At 45.1% G+C, this 18,147-nt stretch overlaps 1 protein-coding gene across 1 annotated transcript; it reads right to left on the bottom strand.

Annotated features, from left to right (window-relative positions):
• Window positions 1-3,201: 3,201 nt before the first annotated feature.
• TRIB1 (tribbles pseudokinase 1) lies at window positions 3,202-10,562 on the bottom strand. The gene is made up of 2 exons (XM_015826994.1): window positions 10,393-10,562; window positions 3,202-3,670 (listed from the first exon to the last, which is right to left on the bottom strand). The coding sequence occupies exons 1-2, from the start codon at window positions 10,545-10,547 to the stop codon at window positions 3,202-3,204; spliced, it is 624 nt and encodes a 207-aa protein (XP_015682480.1). The 5' UTR covers window positions 10,548-10,562.
• Window positions 10,563-18,147: the final 7,585 nt, after the last annotated feature.

The raw sequence follows: 18,147 nt of genomic DNA, 5'->3' as shown, positions 1-18,147 counted from the left end.
CATTTGCACAAAAAGCCAAAACACCACTGCCTTTCAGTCTACACAACGAGATACAGCTTATCTTCAACTCTCAGGTTAGGCCGCCCCACCCTCGGCTGGTGTGTTTTGTATTCGGATGTTGAGGCTGCTTAGAGAGCAACACCCAATTCCACAGATACAAGCAAGGTCAGAAACAGGCCCTTTCAGATGACTGCTTGAGAAGCATGCTTAAAATTGACCGCTTCAGCTAACATTTGGCATCCAAAGGCCAAGACTAAGCTTTGAAAGTGCGTCTGCAATGACTGGATTCTCACGATGTGCATGGATTGGATGTAGTCTTGGACAGGGATCTCCAAACTTGGCAGCTTTACGACTTGTGAAAACTTCAACTTCCAGAATGCTGTCTGAGGAATTCTGGGAGTTGAAGTCCACAAGTCTTAAAGTTGCCAAGTTTGGGGACCCCTGGTCTTGGGTTAGCACACTTGGGTGGGCAACGACAAAACCAGAGTTGGCTAGAAGTCTTTTTCTCTTTGTTTCCTGGAGCCCTTTTTTTGCTGGTGATGTCAGAGGGTGAGAACGACACCTTGGTAAGCATACATAGATCCTCCCTTGGCTAACACTTGTACTTAAGACACCAACATAAACAGTGCATTTTTGTCAAGTCATGTGCCTGCCCACATCTGTTTGACTGCTGAGTCATGGAAGAAGTTGAAAGTTGACTTCACCTTTTCTATAAAACACAGGCAGTCCTGGTCTTACGATCACAGCTGAGCCCCAAATTTCTAAGTGAGACGGTTGTTTTGCCCCCGTTTTGCAACCTTTCTTGCCACAGTTGTTAAGTGAACCACTGTGGCGGTTAAGTTCGTAACACGGTTGTTAAGTGAATCCAGCCTCCCCATTGACTTTGCTTGACCGAAGGCCACAAAAGGGGATCACATGATCCCGGGACACTGCAACCGTCATATATACAAGTCAGTTGCCAAGCGTCTTTGATTTTGATCGTGCAACTATGGCAGGGGTAGGCAACCTTGGCTCCTTTATGACTCATGGACTTCAACTCCCAGAATTCCTGAGCCAGCCATGCTGAGGGGAAAGGGAGAGGTTTCCATGCTGAGCCATGCTGGCTCAGGAATTCTGGGAGTTGAAGTCCACGAGTCATAAAAGAGCCAAGGTTGCCTACCCCTGGACTATGAGGGTGCTGCAACGGTCCTAAGTGTGAAAAAAGTCACTTTTTTTCAGTACAGTTGTTAACTTCAAACGTCACTAAATATACTAGGTCCAGGAGAACCTGTACATGTAACACACTATGGGCATGTTTCTGTCTGCTTCAAGGGTTAAAGTCTTGTGGATATTCATGAATGTAACTGCCAGAACAGCACGGAGAGTCCCTCCACTCAGAAGGCATGGAAACAATTTTAAGAGGTCCACTGAGGTTGTTATGTATGGAGAAAAACTGGAGTCATTTTTTTCTAAAAACCCGGGATATTCGTTTTAATGGTTCTGATCGTTCAGTAAAAATAACTGGAAGCTAAATACAGTTTGGCACCTTTGGGACTGACAGCACAATGCAAGGTATTGTATCTGTGGAAACTCTCCAAATGTGGCAAAGCAGACCTAAACACCCCCAACGTGTGCAAATCTCTGTATTCAGACTCAAGGCCACTGAATTCTAGATTATCACGGCTCTGCAGGTCAAAATAACAAAGATTAGCTACCGGATTTGTTCATCCCAAGCCTTCCAACGGCAGCTCTGTTGAAAGGCTAAGCAGCAGCCTGAAATCTGGATTAACCAAGTTGGGTTTCAAACTGTAAATCCAGCCTCTTAAGATCAACATGTTTCGCAAGATCAGGATACACAGCCTGTTGCCTTGAAGGTTGAAACACTCAAATTGGACTTTCTGTCGTCTAAGAAACTCAACAAAACAACTGCTGGACTCTGCCCTGAAAGATAACGATAGCCACACGAGGAAAAAGAATTATTAGAAATTATTGTCGGACTCTTATTCAACACCTCGATTTAAAAAAAAAAAAAAAGTGCCAAAAAAAAGTGTTCCAGCACTGTCCTGCCAGGCTTCATAAGAACCACCACTGCATTTCGCTCTTACATCACCAGCAAAAAGATTCTGTAATCAAAGGCCAGCTGGCGGTCCTGTCATCTCCATGATGGAAGAGCGACGGGAGAATCCGCTGGCATTTGTACCATTGCTGTAACAGTAAACTGGGCAGCAAAGCCAGGCCATGTGGATCTGAGTAAGCCCGGGGAGATCAGAGCACTCTTCTATTAAGACCAGTGTTTCTCAACCTTGGCAACTTTACGATGTGTGGACTTCAACTCCCAGAATTCTCCAGCTAGCGTTGCTAGCTGGAGAATTTTGGGAGTTGAAGTCCACACATCGTAAAGTCGCCAAGGTTGAGAAACACTGATTTAAGACGAAGAAAAGAAGGAAATTGACAAGAGGCTGCAGAACGTATACAGGCAGTGCTCAACTTACGACCACAGCTGAGCCCATTGCTAAGCAAGGCAGTTGTTAAGTTAGCCACACCTCATTTTTCAATCTTTTTTGCCATGCTGGTTAAGTGAACCCCTGCAGTTGTTAAGCAACTCCAGCTTCCCCCATTGACTTTGCATGTTGGAAGTTGGCTGGGAAGTTCATAGATGGTGACCACATGACCCCAGGATGCTGCCACCATCGTAAATACGTGCCGGTTGTCAAGCGCCCAAATTTTGACCACGTGATCGTGGGGATGCCGCAACGGTCGTAAGTGCGAGAACTGGTCATATGTTACTTTTTTTCCCGTGCTGTTGTTAACTTTGAACAGTCGCTAAACGAATGGCTGTAAGTCGAGGACTACCTGTATTGCAAATTCCAGATAAAGCCATCTGGTTTTCCCAATGAAATTCAACATTAGCTAGTTCAAAAGTTCAGCATGCTTGTGCCAGATGGCAGCGCCCCCCCCCCCTTTTCCCAGATCCCAAAGGGAGAATCCTTAGATTGAGCAAGCCAAGATCTGGAAGCTTTTGTGGACGTGGGAGAAGATAGAGACCGTCCACCTGTGGGATAAGTGCATTTGAGATCTCAATTGTCCTGAGCAGAGGAAGGCTTTCGGAAAGAGATGGATTTACAAGATGGACACACACGTGCACCGACACAAAATGGACACAAAACGCTGAATTGCAAGAGCCACGTCTCTTGTCCCCGAGGCAAAAGTGAGTAGGTGGAGCTAGCAAAAGAAAAGGCTCATATCATCGTCCTCCTTCAGTTGCTCCGGGACCACTTGATCAGAGACCCGTACATCCTGGTCGGCGTACCCAGATTCCAAAACGGCATCAAACCAAGGGTGGAGCAAAATTTCCGGAGCGGTGAGTCTTTCAGAGGGTTCTCGCCTAAGGAGACTGCGGATGAGGCACCGTGCTTTAGGAGAGACCTGGTCAGGGATGCAGAACTGTCCACGGCGGATTTTGGAAAAGAGGGCAGTAGGATCCGAGTCATGAAAGGGATACCGTCCCACCAGGAGAGTGTAAAGCATAACTCCCAAGCTCCAAACGTCAGCCGACTTCCCGGAATAGGTTCCCGTTGTGTTTAAGATTTCTGGACTGACGTACGCTGGACAGCCATGTTTGTCTGACAACGCATCATCCTCTCCTTTCATGATGTGGGTATCTTCCAGGCTTTCGAGTCTCAGCTGCCTCCTGGAGGATCAGAAGAGGACAATACCTCAGTTAGAACGCCAGAGAGGTCAATGCCATGCTCACACAGACACATGCAACGGAGTGCCACATCCACACTTCTCTCCTGCCCAAATGTTAGCCACTGCTCTGAAACAGCAACCTGCACATCAAAACACCGCTCAGATGTTCCACCTAGGGTTAATCTGCAAAGATGATAAAGTAAGGCGCATGCTATGGAGTTCACCTAAGTTCGTCAGCCCGTCTCAAGGACATTGGCACTTTTATTATAGGAGTGCGCCACTGTTGATCAAATGGCACAGTCAGAATGCTCGGGAGCACACACACACACACCTGGGCCTCGAAACATTAAACAAATGGAAATCATGGGTCAATGAGTAAAAATGCATTTCTTCTAATTCAATGACCCAATGCTATACAGGTAGCCCTTGACTTACAAAGTATTCATTTAGTGACCATTTGAAGTTACAGTGGCACTGAAAAAAAGCAAAGTATGACTGTTTTTCCACACTTATGACTCCATGGTAAGCTGATTAAAATTTTGGACGCTTGGCAACTGATATGGACTTATGACACTTGCAGTGTCCCGGGGTCATGTGATCACCTTTGGCGACCTTGTCAAGCAAAGTCAATGGAGAAGCCAGATTCAATTAAAACCATGTTACTAACTCAACAACTGCAGTGTTAACAACTGTGCCAAGAAAGTTCACAAAATGGGGCAAAACTCACTTGTTCAGTGATGGAAATTGTGGGCTCCATTGTGGTTATAAGTCGAGAACTATTTATGATGCAGATAAGGGAATAAATTAGCGATCATTTGCTTCCTTCAGAATCGCCACCCCTTAAAAAAAAAATCGCAGCATGGGTGAGGCCGCGAGAGAGCCAGTGTCCAACCCACAACTCTTCTCAATGGGTTGTCAAAGGAAAAAGAAGTGAAGGAAATGACACGCACGCGGGAGAGACTCCATTACAGCAAGTCACATTCACGGGGCAATGATCTTGGACGAAAGCCAGTTTTGTCTTGGTGACATCAAGCCTTAACTTGCTGATGGATTGCAGCCAAAACCTACATCCCTTTTGTTCCTGAAATGGTTGTAACTCTCTAGTTCAGTTATACAACACCCGCAACCCCTCAGTTCACACACATATAGAGACGAGCCTTGTAGGTTTCACTGCTTGTCTGCAGAATTCTCTTCCCCAAACCTTGTATTGCTGTTCTTACTATATATTGGTGGATTAAATATTTTCCAGCTTCTGTGTAGCTTTTCTTACACCGTTGGCTAGCCAGACTCCTTGCTGTGACCTTCCTTCTCCCTTCCCCCTCCTATAGCTGATCCTGTACATGGAAAATATGAGTCAGATTGTCCTACCTACTCGCCAACTGGCTGGAGGGACCCAAGTTTCACACCTGTGCTTACTAAGGCTAACCTCTTGCCCAACATTGCTTCACCCCCCGGGTTACCAAACACGCTGCATACAACATCAGCCCTGTGCAATTACTAAGTTTCTAAATTAGCAGCAGAGAGTGCAATCTGCTATTTCAGCAAGTGATTCAGTTTATCAGAGGCAGCCAACCCAACTGTTTCCCTGCAAGGGGTTGCTGTTTTTTTAGGTCAACGTGTACTTTCTGATAGATTGCCCTCGTCCCCAGGCCCGCTGCTTGCCAAGGGGCCATTGTTTTGCTACAGGCTTTCAACCTTGACTTTGACGGACTGATTCGCACATGCCTGTTCACCCCTTGTTGAGCACCCCAAGGCTCAAAGTTATGAAGTCACCTTAACGAAAACACTAAGCAGGGGAACAGCTCAGAAGCTTAATCTATGGTGCAGAAACCCAGCCACCATCTCACCGCGAGTGCTTTCATTCAGCAATCTCTTTGTCCCAATTGTCACTTATATGTGTCAAAGCAGGACATTTAACAGAACAGCCTGATTTTCACAAAACATGTCCCAAAGGTGCTTTTCCCAGAAGGCGTCAATGAAGCTTCTTGGATGAGAAGTGGAAATGTTTTCCAAGAAAAAAAAAAAACCAAGAAAGTCCAGTTGCCTTTTGGAAAAAGCAGACTGCTTACAGCTCCTTCCTTTCACTTTGCCAGCTTTTTCCTCCATGTTCTTAGCAATTATGAATCCTGGTGGTACAGTGGTTAGAATGCAGCATTGCAGGCTGACTCTGCCCACTGCCAGAAGTTCGATCCTGACCGCTCAAGGTTGACTCAGCTTGCTATCCTTTCGAGGTCAATAACATGAGGACCCAGATTGTTGGGGGATAATATGCTGGCTCTGTAAACTGCTTAGAGAGGGCTGTAAAAGCACTATGAAGTGGTATATACATTTAAGTGCTCTTGCTAATTATTTGTAGCTCCTCTTGGCCTATATATATATACCAAACTTGGGGCAATGCATCTGATCTCCTACTTTCTTACTTGTCATGTAAAAGCTGGACTACATGTTTCATAAAAAGGCAGAGATAATCCAAATCCACCTCTCAAACTTTCTATCTCAGCAACCTCAACTTCCAACTTGCAAGAAAAACTAAAATAGATTTACACCTCCACCTCCACCAATATAATGGTTTACTAAATTCAAAAGCTTCTCTTCGTCAATTCAGCAACCATTGTTTCCAATTCCAGTTTCATAGCCATCCCCCTCTTAAGACTCTCCTTAACAAGTGATTCTATCCCACTGCTTTTCAGAAGTACTAATCTACAGCAGGATCTATGAACCCCCCCCCAAAAAAAAAAACCCAAAAAAGGTTTGGGACTAAGAGAGAGAGAGACAGAGGAATTAAATGCAATAAGAAGACATAATCTCCCCTTAGGAGAAAAAAAAATGCTATTTACCAGATAGACATAGAGTCTCCAGGCCATAGTGAGGTGGAACCCCTAGCAGATTGAAGAATTCAGAATTATGCTGGGAATAATTTGTTCCTTAATGTAACACAGAATAATCAGCTGCTCCTTCACGCAAACCAAAAAACACTGAAATTAAACACCAAAGGCTTTAAGAGCATGCATACGCATCCAGGGAGAATTAACTGCACAATCCCTAGCATTCACAAGCAACTATGCTTGATCACTTCAAAGTAATGTATGGATTGCAGCAGTCATGCGTGAAATTGCTTCGGATGCCAAAAGCAGGACTCCCACCAAGTTCAAATAGGCTGCTTTTTTCCTACCTATTCTGGGCCTGCCGACACACGACCCAACTACAGTTATCTTCAAAGAGATGATCTCAAAAGTTTTACCTTCCATCTCTTCTGCCCTCAGCGCTCTTTCTTGAAGAGGGTCCTACAGTTTATCTCCGGAGGAGGGCAAAGAAAAGTAACCTTGCATTGTTGGCACATTTGTGAGGTTGGGTGGCGGGGCGCAGTATGCAACGAGCCTCTAAAATACATCCATTAAAACTTCACAACATTTTCTCTCCCCTTTCCCCTCAGGACCAAGATCCAAAGGACCACCCAATCCTTTCAAGACACCCATCCAAGACAGCCAGTAAACTGGGTCAGCTCACAACTAAAACATCACAAACTGTGATTAACACAAACTACACGATTAGTTCTCTAAAAATACAATACTGGGGGTAGGAGGGAGATGGGGCCAAGCTGTGTATCATAGGCTGCATCGACTTGCAACCATTTGTTTAGTGACCTTCAAAGTTACAACAGCACTGAAAAAATGAGTTGTGACAGTTGGCCACAGTTATCACTGTTGCAGCCTTTCCCATAGTCATGTGATCGAAATTCGGATGCTTGGCAACTGACTCATATTTATGACACTCGCAATGTCCCAGGGTCACGCGATCACCTTTTGCGACCTTCTGACAAGCAAAGTCAATGGGGAAGCCAGATTCACTTAACAACCGTGTTACTAGCTCAACAACTGCAGCGATTCACTTAACCATTGGGGCAAGAAGGGTTGTAAAATGTGGCAAAACCCACTTAACAACTGCCTCATTTAGCAACAGAAAATTTGGTCGTAAGTTGAGGACTATCTGTATTAAAACCTGACCCCAAATGGTCAACACTATTCCTTCTGCATCAAACCAAGGTGGCATGTAGGCCTTCAAGTCTCAAGGTAGCCAAGGTGGTTTTGGGGCCTTCAAGTCTCAAAGACTTTATTGAACAATAGGGCACACAAATTGGTTGTACAATTGCAGACTCATTCCTTCCCATTGTGCCACTGATCGCATCCAGTTTTTGCATTCCTGGCTAAGCCTGTAACCTCTCTCCTCTCTGCAGCTTCTATTCTCCCAACCCTTCAATTCATGACAGGTTCTTTATGTAATTCCCATTTGCCGTCAATGCCCAAATACAATTCATTTAAATGTGTGACACTTGAAAGTACATCAATCTTTAATTCATGTCTACTCCGCCGCACACCTAACCTTGTAATCTAAGTCAAACCGCATGGAACAAAGTCATTCATAGACCAGTTATGCTAGTTTTTTTTTTTTAAAAAAAAAAACTTGTTTGGATGGAAGCCAATTAACCATTGGGTTATTCAGCTCAATCAAGATGAAGCATTTTGGATGTCAAACAGCTCAGCCCCCACCCTCATGACTGGAGCCAGAGTATATTAGTCGAAATTAAGTTATACCACTTAACAATCAGAATCCTGTCCCTGTTCTGTATACTGAATTTATTTGTTTGCAAATACGGCAACTAACAATCTGCAGCACGCATGGTATGCTGTGTACAAATGAGCCTCAGTGAAAAAAGCTTGACATTCAAACATCCGGCAAGGATTAACCTAGTCATGTGTGCTCCGGCTGAGAAGCCAGGATCTGGCACCAAATTGCCAGCTCACAACTCTGGGATAAACAGGCTTCTGTTAGTACACCATCTTGGGCATGTATTTATTTGCTCCAATAACAATATAGATTTTTTTTTAAAAAAAAAAAGCACAAAAATGACCTTAAGAGGTTGAAAGAACTGCAATTTAAACAAACAAACACACATGCTCCTCTAAGGAACCTTTTGTGATTTCTCTAGGAAAGGAATATTAAGTGATATTTGTGGAGGAAGAAAAAATGTAGAGGTAAGAAAGCTGTCTAATAAAAAACAGCACCATTAGGGTTCAAGGTCTAAAGCAGGGGTAGTCAACCTTGGCTCTTTTATGACTCGTGGACTTCAATTCCCAGAATTCCTGAGCCAGCTTAGCTGGCTCAGGAATTCTGGGAGTTGAAGTCCACGAGTCATAAAAGAGCCAAGGTTGACTACCCCTGGTCTAAAAGAGTAGCCCAAGGAGGTCAGGAACAGAGAAACCATGTCAGGTTTCAAAAATTATTGGTGCTATGCCTACATGGTCACCATTCAAAATTCTGCGTTTCACTACACCAGCGTGGACCTCAACTCCCAGAATTCCCCAAGAGTGATCAATCATCCCAGACATAGCTGCTGGCTTAATGGAAGAGGCAAAATCTCCATTACAGGAAATCTTTGACTTACGACTGGTGGCTTAGAGACCGTTCCAAGTTATGTCAGACCTCCCCCCCACAAAGCTACTCAGATTCAAAGTATTGATGCCTCCCCTTGCAATGACACAATCGGTCAGCTGCATTTATAGCTGTTTGCAACATCCCATGGTCATATGACCGTAATTTACTTTTTTTTTTTCCGGAAACCGGAATGTATATCTAATTTCCAGCAACAAAACACACACTGGGAGCAACGGATTCACTTAAAGAATGCTTAATGGCAGCCACAAAAATGTCAAAAGCTTGGGGTCAGTTATGTGAGTGTCTCGATTTACGACCCTCGTAACATACAACAGCAATTCTGAGCTTCATTTTACTCATAGGTCAAGGACTACCTGTATATAATTGTTGTCTACTTGTTCATCCTGTTCTGCTGATCTAACGAGGTAGGCAGATTGTGTTACATTTGGGACATTATTTTATGGCTGCTCTTTGTTGTAGGGCTGAAGGCTTTATCTTCCTTGACCTTACAACCACCCAATGAGTAATCCACAACTCCTATTACTAGTTTTATAGCAGTAATGATGCATTAGGAGGGGGAGTAAAGGCACCCAAGTCAGCCTTATGCCCTGTCCTTGGCCTGGAGGGTGCCAGCAAACCAAGGTGTCAGTGCTTCTTGTTAGACAGGAAGCAGGCTATGCTGGCTGGGGAATTCTGGGAGTTGAAGTCCACACATCTTCAAGTTGCCACAGCTGAGAAACACTGCACTTATACATTCTTCAGTGTCATAGTTCTTTGGATCCCAGCCAGAAGTGAGGCAGATGTTTATATAACACCACTCACTCAGTAGCATGGCAAAAATGTTGGGCTTGAATGAGAAAAGGGAAGGTCACATTTTGTGCCTGGGATGAGCATTGTCACTTGAATGTGTTTGCCTATCTGCCCTTCCCAACAGCATTGAGGGTATAATTTCACAGGCTATCACCAGAATCATTGTGGCTTATTGCACATTATGGTAGGTATTCTCGGATATTATTCCCTACAGAAAGGACAAAAGCACTAGTTTCCCCAGACTGGATCACCATCTTTTCCTCATTCTAAAGAGATCTATTTGATACAGAGAACTGCTATAGGATTCACAGCAGGGGTAAGCAACTGGCTGTCCGTGGGCCAAACCTGGCCTAGTCATCGAAACCAGAAAACTGAAGGCTATAAGTTAAGCATTAGAAGTGGCAATTGGGAACATGTGTCTCAGGATCCTCTTTGGAGAGAGATCTGAAAGCGAACCATCACACGGGCCCGACAGCTCACCTTTCTTCATTAGAAAACACAAATTTCCTGAGTTTGAGGTCCCCCAGCACAATGGCCGACTGATGGCAGTGAGCGACTGCAGAGACAATCTGTTTGAACAGTCTAGCAGCTTCCTGCTCCGGCAGACGCTTGCAGCTCCTAACGTAGGAATGCATGTCACCAAAGTCCTTGTCAAAAAAGACGTACGCCTTTGTGTCTCCGAGGATGACCTCCACAATCCCAGTGATGTTTCTGTGTGATGGTAACTGGATGTAAGGCCTGATTTTGTCCTGGTAGTGTTTGAGAGGGAAGACCTAGAGAGAGGACCAAGTGGGGGGAGGGAGAAAGGGGGGGGGGGGAAAAAGAGAGAGAGATTAAATAAGACTTTATTGGAGAATACAAGCAGCAGAATAGATTCTCTTGATGGATCCTGATCAAAAATATGTGCGGCTATGGCAGTGGTTCTCAACCTTTTTAATGCCGTGACCCCCAACCGGTCGTAAGTCGAGGACTAAACCGGTCGTAAGTCGAGGACTACCCAACCGGTCGTAAGTCGAGGACTTTCCCTGCCCGGGAGCGCCGCGCATGCATGGTTTCGCCCCCTGCGCCAGCCGAGGCGTAGCTGGCAAGCGGCAGAGATGGAGCAGGCCGACCACCAGCTGGCCCAGCCCGAGGGAGGTAAGGCACCCGCCGGAAAAGGGGAAAAAAATGGCGGACAGCCTTGCTTGGCGACCCCCGTGAAATGGTCGATCGACCCCAAATGGGGTCGCGACCCATAGGTTGAGAACCGCTGGGCTATGGGGTCCTTGGTGCTCTCCGAGCTTGGTTGTTTTCTTGCAGACATTTTATTATCCAATGAGATAACATCCTCAGGATTTTGTTAGAAACCCCTCTCCCTTCTAGCACTGATGATGTTACCTAGAGAGCACCAAGAACCCATGAGTTTTAACCCATAGTTACAAATATTCTCCTCTATTAGTACATCTACAATCATTAAACCCTTATTAGTAAATTGGGATCCCTCCGTTAAATCACCCATCAAGGAGGAGATAGCAGAAACTGCCACCCTGAAGAAGGCTGCTATGGTCCCCAACAGAGCAGCATGGAAAAAGAGAAGCAATCAAGCTTCTGGAAGAATTACACACACTTCCTGGAATGTGCAACTGAAATAAGATGCGTTACATTTCTGTGCAAAAATACTTAGATGAGGAAGGGGAACTCATTTTGGGAAGATGATGGAATAACAATGGCTGAAAGAGAGGGTGGCAATTTGGTCACCTCCCAAAGTGTTGAACTATGATCTCCATCATGTCCAAGACTTGCCTGGTGTCTTGGGATGCTAGGTTTTGGAATAGACCATCTTCTAGAGCAGGGGTTCCCAACAGGGGGGTGCTCACACCCCCTGGGGGTGCGAGACGATATTCCAGGGGGTGCGAAAACTTGGGTTTAGAAATTTCAAAATGATAAGTGTATATGCATAATTCGTTTTGAATGTTTGTAAGGGGTGCGAGAATATATCAGAAGCGTTCTAGGGGTGCAGGGTATAGAAAAGATTGGGAACCCCTGTTCTGGAGGTACACATGGCTTTTCCTGAGCTAGAGAGAACCTCTGCTGGCAGAAATTCTGGCATTGAACACCTAGCATAGAGAGCAGAGAACGTCTTAGTGCCCCAACAGGAACAAGAAGTATTCAGCTAACAGGCTGCTGAAAACACAGTACCAAATAAATCATACCCTGATCTAATCTGGCAAAGCAGCTCTGGTGTACTGTATTGTCCTGGGTACATCTCTCCAGACACCGCTTAAACATCGCACCTTTTTTACGCTATAGAAACTTGTGATATCTGCAATTCCTGCTTTTTTGCACTTGGGGAAGAAAAACGACAGCCCTGAATCCGAGCAGACTTTGCACACGTGTTTGTAAAGGTTGGCCAGCAATTCCCTATCAGCATGTATGTACAGTAATGCCCCCCCCCCTTCTCCAGAGTGTGAAGGGAAACTGAAGGGGAGATATGTGGGGAGGGAAGAGAGCTATTAAAAGCCATCAAAGCAATTGCCTAGCAGTGAGTCAAACAAAGACAACCGAACCGAAATTTTAAAGCACAGCAAAGATTTAAGGCAAGGAAGAAGAGGATTAAAGCCTCTCATACTTTATTCACAGATATTTTGCAAGACTGCAGTCATGTTCTGGGACCTGCGAAGAGCTTACTCACATCCTAAGCCAAGCTGGAAACGGTGACTCTTTCGACTTGGCACACACTCCCCGAGAGAAAATATATTGCAAAGGGTCTCCAAACAATCACACACAGCCACTTCTTCCTGGCTACTTTCTCTCCAGATTAGCACAGGGCCATCAACAAAATCCTCTTCCCTGTCAGAACTAGTCCCCTTATACAGCTAAAGTCATGCTAGGCTACACCAGCCTCGTTGCAAGCCCAGCGGAGGTTAAAAATAAATACTTCAAGAGGATGAGACTATTTTCCTGACTTGGAAAAGAGCAGTTCTCACCACAGATCATTGTTGAAGAAGGGTTTGCAAGCCAGAACAGACAAGCCCAATGAAGGGAATGTAGGGACAGCTAGCAACACGTGGTTCCACTGCATTGGCCCCAGACTCTGACTCCAAGTTAAAAACAAACAAACAAAAAAATTCTACCCACCTACTTATGTTCCTTTTCTTCTCCTTTCTCTATAATAATAATAATAATAATAATAATTTAATTTATATACCGCCCTTCTCCCATAGGACTCAGGGCGGTTCACAGCATATTTAAAAACAGATACTATACACAAATACAAAAATACAAAAACACAAAAATATAAACCCCAATAAAAACCGAATTAAAAACCAAATATTGACGGCTGTGTTTCCAATTAAAATGATTATCTGCACTATGTTACAATGTAGATTGTAAGGGGTATCAGGGAAGTCCATCTGGCAACCTAAGAGATTAACCAGAGGCACGCTGGCTAGTAACTATATTTTACAGAGGAGCATGCAACTTCAAACGGGGCTTAACTACATTTAGGCTGTTTCTAAAAGCAGGAGAAAAGCAGAAGGTTACAAGCAGGGGGTCAATGATCAAAAGGCTCTGTAGAGCAGTGTTTCCCAGCCTTGGCAACTTTTAAGATGTGCGGACTTCAACTCCCAGAATGCCCCAGCAAGCATGCTTAACTTTGATAACTATTCAGATGGGTAGGCTGGCTGGGGAATTCTGGGAGCTGAACTCCACATATCTTAGTTGTCAAAGCCGGGAAACACCGCTCTAGAGCAGGGATCTCCAAACTCGGCAACTTTTAAGACTTGTGGACTTTAACTTCCAGAATGAAGAGAAGGACGAGGGGGGACATGATAGCAGTGTTCCAATATCTCAGGGGTTGCCATAGAGAAGAGGGAGTCAAGCTATTTTCCAAAGCGCCTGAAGGCAGGACAAGAAGCAACGGGTGGAAACTAATCAAGGAGAGAAGCAGCCTAGAACTAAGGAGAAACTTCCTGACAGTGAGAACAATTAACCAGTGGAACAACCTACCTCCAGAAGCGGTGAATGCTCCAACACTGGAAGTCTTTAAGAAGAGACTGGACAGCCATTTGTCCGAAATGGTATAGGGTTTCCTGCCTGAGCAGGGGGTTGGACTAGATGACCTTCAAGGTCCCTTCCAACTTTACTATTATTATTATTATTATTATTATTATTATTATTATTATTATTATTATTATTATTATTGTTGTTGTTGTTGTTGTTGTTGTTGTTGTTGTTGTTGTTGTTATATTAATTCCCCAGCCAGTCCACATATCTTAAGTTAAGCTTGCTGGCTGGGGATTCTGGGAATTGAAGTGCACAAGTCTTAAAAGTTGCGGAGTTTGGGGACTCCTGCGCCAGAGAGTGTCAATTATTTGGCAGCAGGTTGCCCGTTTTTGATTTTAACGCACGTTCTCCTGCCATCACCGGAGTTCCACCCTGTATTTTGAAACTCTGGAGCAGCCCCATTTGTTTCCAATGGTTCTGTGCAGAAGAGCAAGCGGAGAGCCGGGATTGCCCGGACAGGCGGCCGGCAGGTGGCAGCAGGAAAATTCACGGCTGCAGCGCCGGCCTCCTCTCTCTCGGCAAGGGGAGAAGCCGAGAGGGAGGCACAGTGCGCGTTTTATTTAAAGAGCTGAGGACACCTCATGGAAAACTTGGAAAGCTCTCGGCTGGTAGTGGCAGTCAATTCCTGCTTGCGTACTAGGCTGCAGGAGGGGAGCNCTCCGGCAGACGCTTGCAGCTCCTAACGTAGGAATGCATGTCACCAAAGTCCTTGTCAAAAAAGACGTACGCCTTTGTGTCTCCGAGGATGACCTCCACAATCCCAGTGATGTTTCTGTGTGATGGTAACTGGATGTAAGGCCTGATTTTGTCCTGGTAGTGTTTGAGAGGGAAGACCTAGAGAGAGGACCAAGTGGGGAGGGAGAAAGAGGGGGAAAAAAAGAGAGAGAGATTAAATAAGACTTTATTGGAGAATACAAGCAGCAGAATAGATTCTCTTGATGGATCCTGATCAAAAATATGTGCGGCTATGGCAGTGGTTCTCAACCTTTTTAATGCCATGACCCCCAACCGGTGGTAAGTCGAGGACTAAACCAGTCGTAAGTCGAGGACTACCCAACCGGTCGTAAGTCGAGGACTTTCCCTGCCTGGGAGCGCTGCGCATGCATGGTTCCGCCCCCTGCGCCGGCCGAGGCGTAGCTGGCAAGCGGCAGAGACGGAGCAGGCCGACCACCAGCTGGCCCAGCCCAAGGGAGGTAAGGCACCCGCCAGAAAAGGGGGAAAAAATGGCAGACAGCCTTGCTTGGCGACCCCCGTGAAATGGTCGATCGACCCCAAATGGGGTCGCGACCCATAGGTTGAGAACCGCTGGGCTATGGGGTCCTTGGTGCTCTCCGAGCTTGGTTGTTTTCTTGCAGACATTTTATTATCCAACGAGATAACATCCTCAGGATTTTATTAGAAACCCCACTCCCTTCTAGCACTGATGATGTTACCTAGAGGGCACCAAGAACCCATGAGTTTTAACCCATAGTTACAAATATTCTCCTCTATTCGTACATCTACAATCATTAAACCCTTATTAGTAAATTGGGATCCCTCCGTTAAATCTCCCATCAAGGAGGAGATAGCAGAAACTGCCACCCTGAAGAAGGCTGCTGTGGTCCCCAACAGAGCAGCATGGGAAAAAAAGAAGCAATCAAGCTTCTGGAAGAATTACACACACTTCCTGGAATGTGCAACTGAAATAAGATGCGTTACATTTCTGTGCAAAAATACTTAGATGAGGAAGGGGAACTCATTTTGGGAAGATGATGGAATAACAATGGCTGAAAGAGAGGGTGGCGATTTGGTCACCTCCCAAACTGTTGAACTATGATCTCCATCATGTCCAAGACTTGCCTGGTGTCTTGGGATGCTAGGTTTTGGAATAGACCATCTTCTAGAGCAGGGGTTCCCAACAGGGGGTGCTCACACCCCCGGGGGGTGCGAGACGATATTCCAGGGGGTGCGAAAACCTGGGTTTAGAAATTTCAAAATGATAAGTGTATATGCATAATTCGTTTTGAATTCTTGTAAGGGGTGCGAGAATATATCAGAAGCGTTCTAGGGGTGCAGGGTATAGAAAAGATTGGGAACCCCTGTTCTGGAGGTACACATGGCTTTTCCTGAGCTAGAGAGAACCTCTGCTGGCAGAAATTCTGGCACTGAACACCTAGCATAGAGAGCAGAGAAAGTCTTAGTGCCCCAACAGGAACAAGAAGTATTCAGCTAACAGGCTGCTGAAAACACAATACCAAATAAATCATACCCTGATCTAATCTGGCAAAGCAGCTCTGGTGTACTGTATTGTCCTGGGTACATCTCTCCAGACACCGCTTAAACATCGCACCTTTTTTACGCTATAGAAACTTGTGATATCTGCAATTCCTGCTTTTTTGCACTTGGGGAAGAAAAAACGACAGCCCTGGATCCGAGCAGACTTTGCACACGTGTTTGTAAAGGTTGGCCAGCAATTCCCTATCAGCATGTATGTACAGTAATGCCCCCCCCCTTCTCCAGAGTGTGAAGGGAAACCGAAGGGGAGATGTGTGGGGAGGGAAGAGAGCTATTAAAAGCCATCAAAGCAATTGCCTAGCAGTGAGTCAAACAAAGGCAACCGAACCGAAATTTTAAAGCACAGCAAAGATTTAAGGCAAGGAAGAAGAGGATTAAAGCCTCTCATACTTTATTCACAGATATTTTGCAAGACTGCAGTCATGTTCTGGGACCTGCGAAGAGCTTACTCACATCCTAAGCCAAGCTGGAAATGGTGACTCTTTCGACTTGGCACACACTCCCCGAGAGAAAATATATTGCAAAGGGTCTCCAAACAATCACACACAGCCACTTCTTCCTGGCTACTTTCTCTCCAGATTAGCACAGGGCCATCAACAAAATCCTCTTCCCTGTCAGAACTAGTCCCCTTATACAGCTAAAGTCATGCTAGGCTACACCAGCCTCGTTGCAAGCCCAGCGGAGGTTAAAAATAAATACTTCAAGAGGATGAGACTATTTTCCTGACTTGGAAAAGAGCAGTTCTCACCACAGGTCATTGTTGAAGAAGGGTTTGCAAGCCAGAACAGACAAGCCCAATGAAGGGAATGTAGGGACAGCTAGCAACACGTGGTTCCACTGCATTGGCCCCAGACTCTGACTCCAAGTTAAAAACAAACAAACAAAAAAATTCTACCCACCTACTTATGTTCCTTTTCTTCTCCTTTCTCTATAATAATAATAATAATAATAATAATAATAATTTAATTTATATACCGCCCTTCTCCCATAGGACTCAGGGCGGTTCACAGCATATTTAAAAACAGATACTATACACAAATACAAAAATACAAAAACACAAAAATATAAACCCCAATAAAAACCGAATTAAAAACCAAATATTGACGGCTGTGTTTCCAATTAAAATGATTATCTGCACTATGTTACAATGTAGATTGTAAGGGGTATCAGGGAAGTCCATCTGGCAACCTAAGAGATTAACCAGAGGCATGCTGGCTAGTAACTATATTTTACAGAGGAGCATGCAACTTCAAACGGGGCTTAACTACATTTAGGCTGTTTCTAAAAGCAGGAGAAAAGCAGAAGGTTACAAGCAGGGGGGTCAATGATCAAAAGGCTCTGTAGAGCAGTGTTTCCCAGCCTCGGCAACTTTTAAGATGTGCGGACTTCAACTCCCAGAATGCCCCAGCAAGCATGCTTAACTTTGATAACTATTCAGATGGGTAGGCTGGCTGGGGAATTCTGGGAGCTGAACTCCACATATCTTAGTTGTCAAAGCCGGGAAACACCGCTCTAGAGCAGGGATCTCCAAACTCGGCAACTTTTAAGACTTGTGGACTTTAACTTCCAGAATGAAGAGAAGGACGAGGGGGGACATGATAGCAGTGTTCCAATATCTCAGGGGTTGCCATAGAGAAGAGGGAGTCAAGCTATTTTCCAAGGCGCCTGAAGGCAGGACAAGAAGCAACGGGTGGAAACTAATCAAGGAGAGAAGCAAGCTAGAACTAAGGAGAAACTTCCTGACAGTGAGAACAATTAACCAGTGGAACAACCTGCCTCCAGAAGCGGTGAATGCTCCAACACTGGAAGTCTTTAAGAAGAGACTGGACAGCCATTTGTCCGAAATGGTATAGGGTTTCCTGCCTGAGCAGGGGGTTGGACTAGATGACCTTCAAGGTCCCTTCCAACTTTACTATT

Source organism: Protobothrops mucrosquamatus, unplaced genomic scaffold, assembly GCF_001527695.2.
Source record: "Protobothrops mucrosquamatus isolate PMUCROS unplaced genomic scaffold, P.Mucros_1.0 scaffold3426, whole genome shotgun sequence".
Taxonomy (NCBI): Eukaryota; Metazoa; Chordata; class Lepidosauria; order Squamata; family Viperidae; genus Protobothrops; species Protobothrops mucrosquamatus.
The sequence above is the reverse complement of the archived record's forward strand: the minus strand, read 5'-3'. Positions and strand labels throughout refer to the sequence as shown.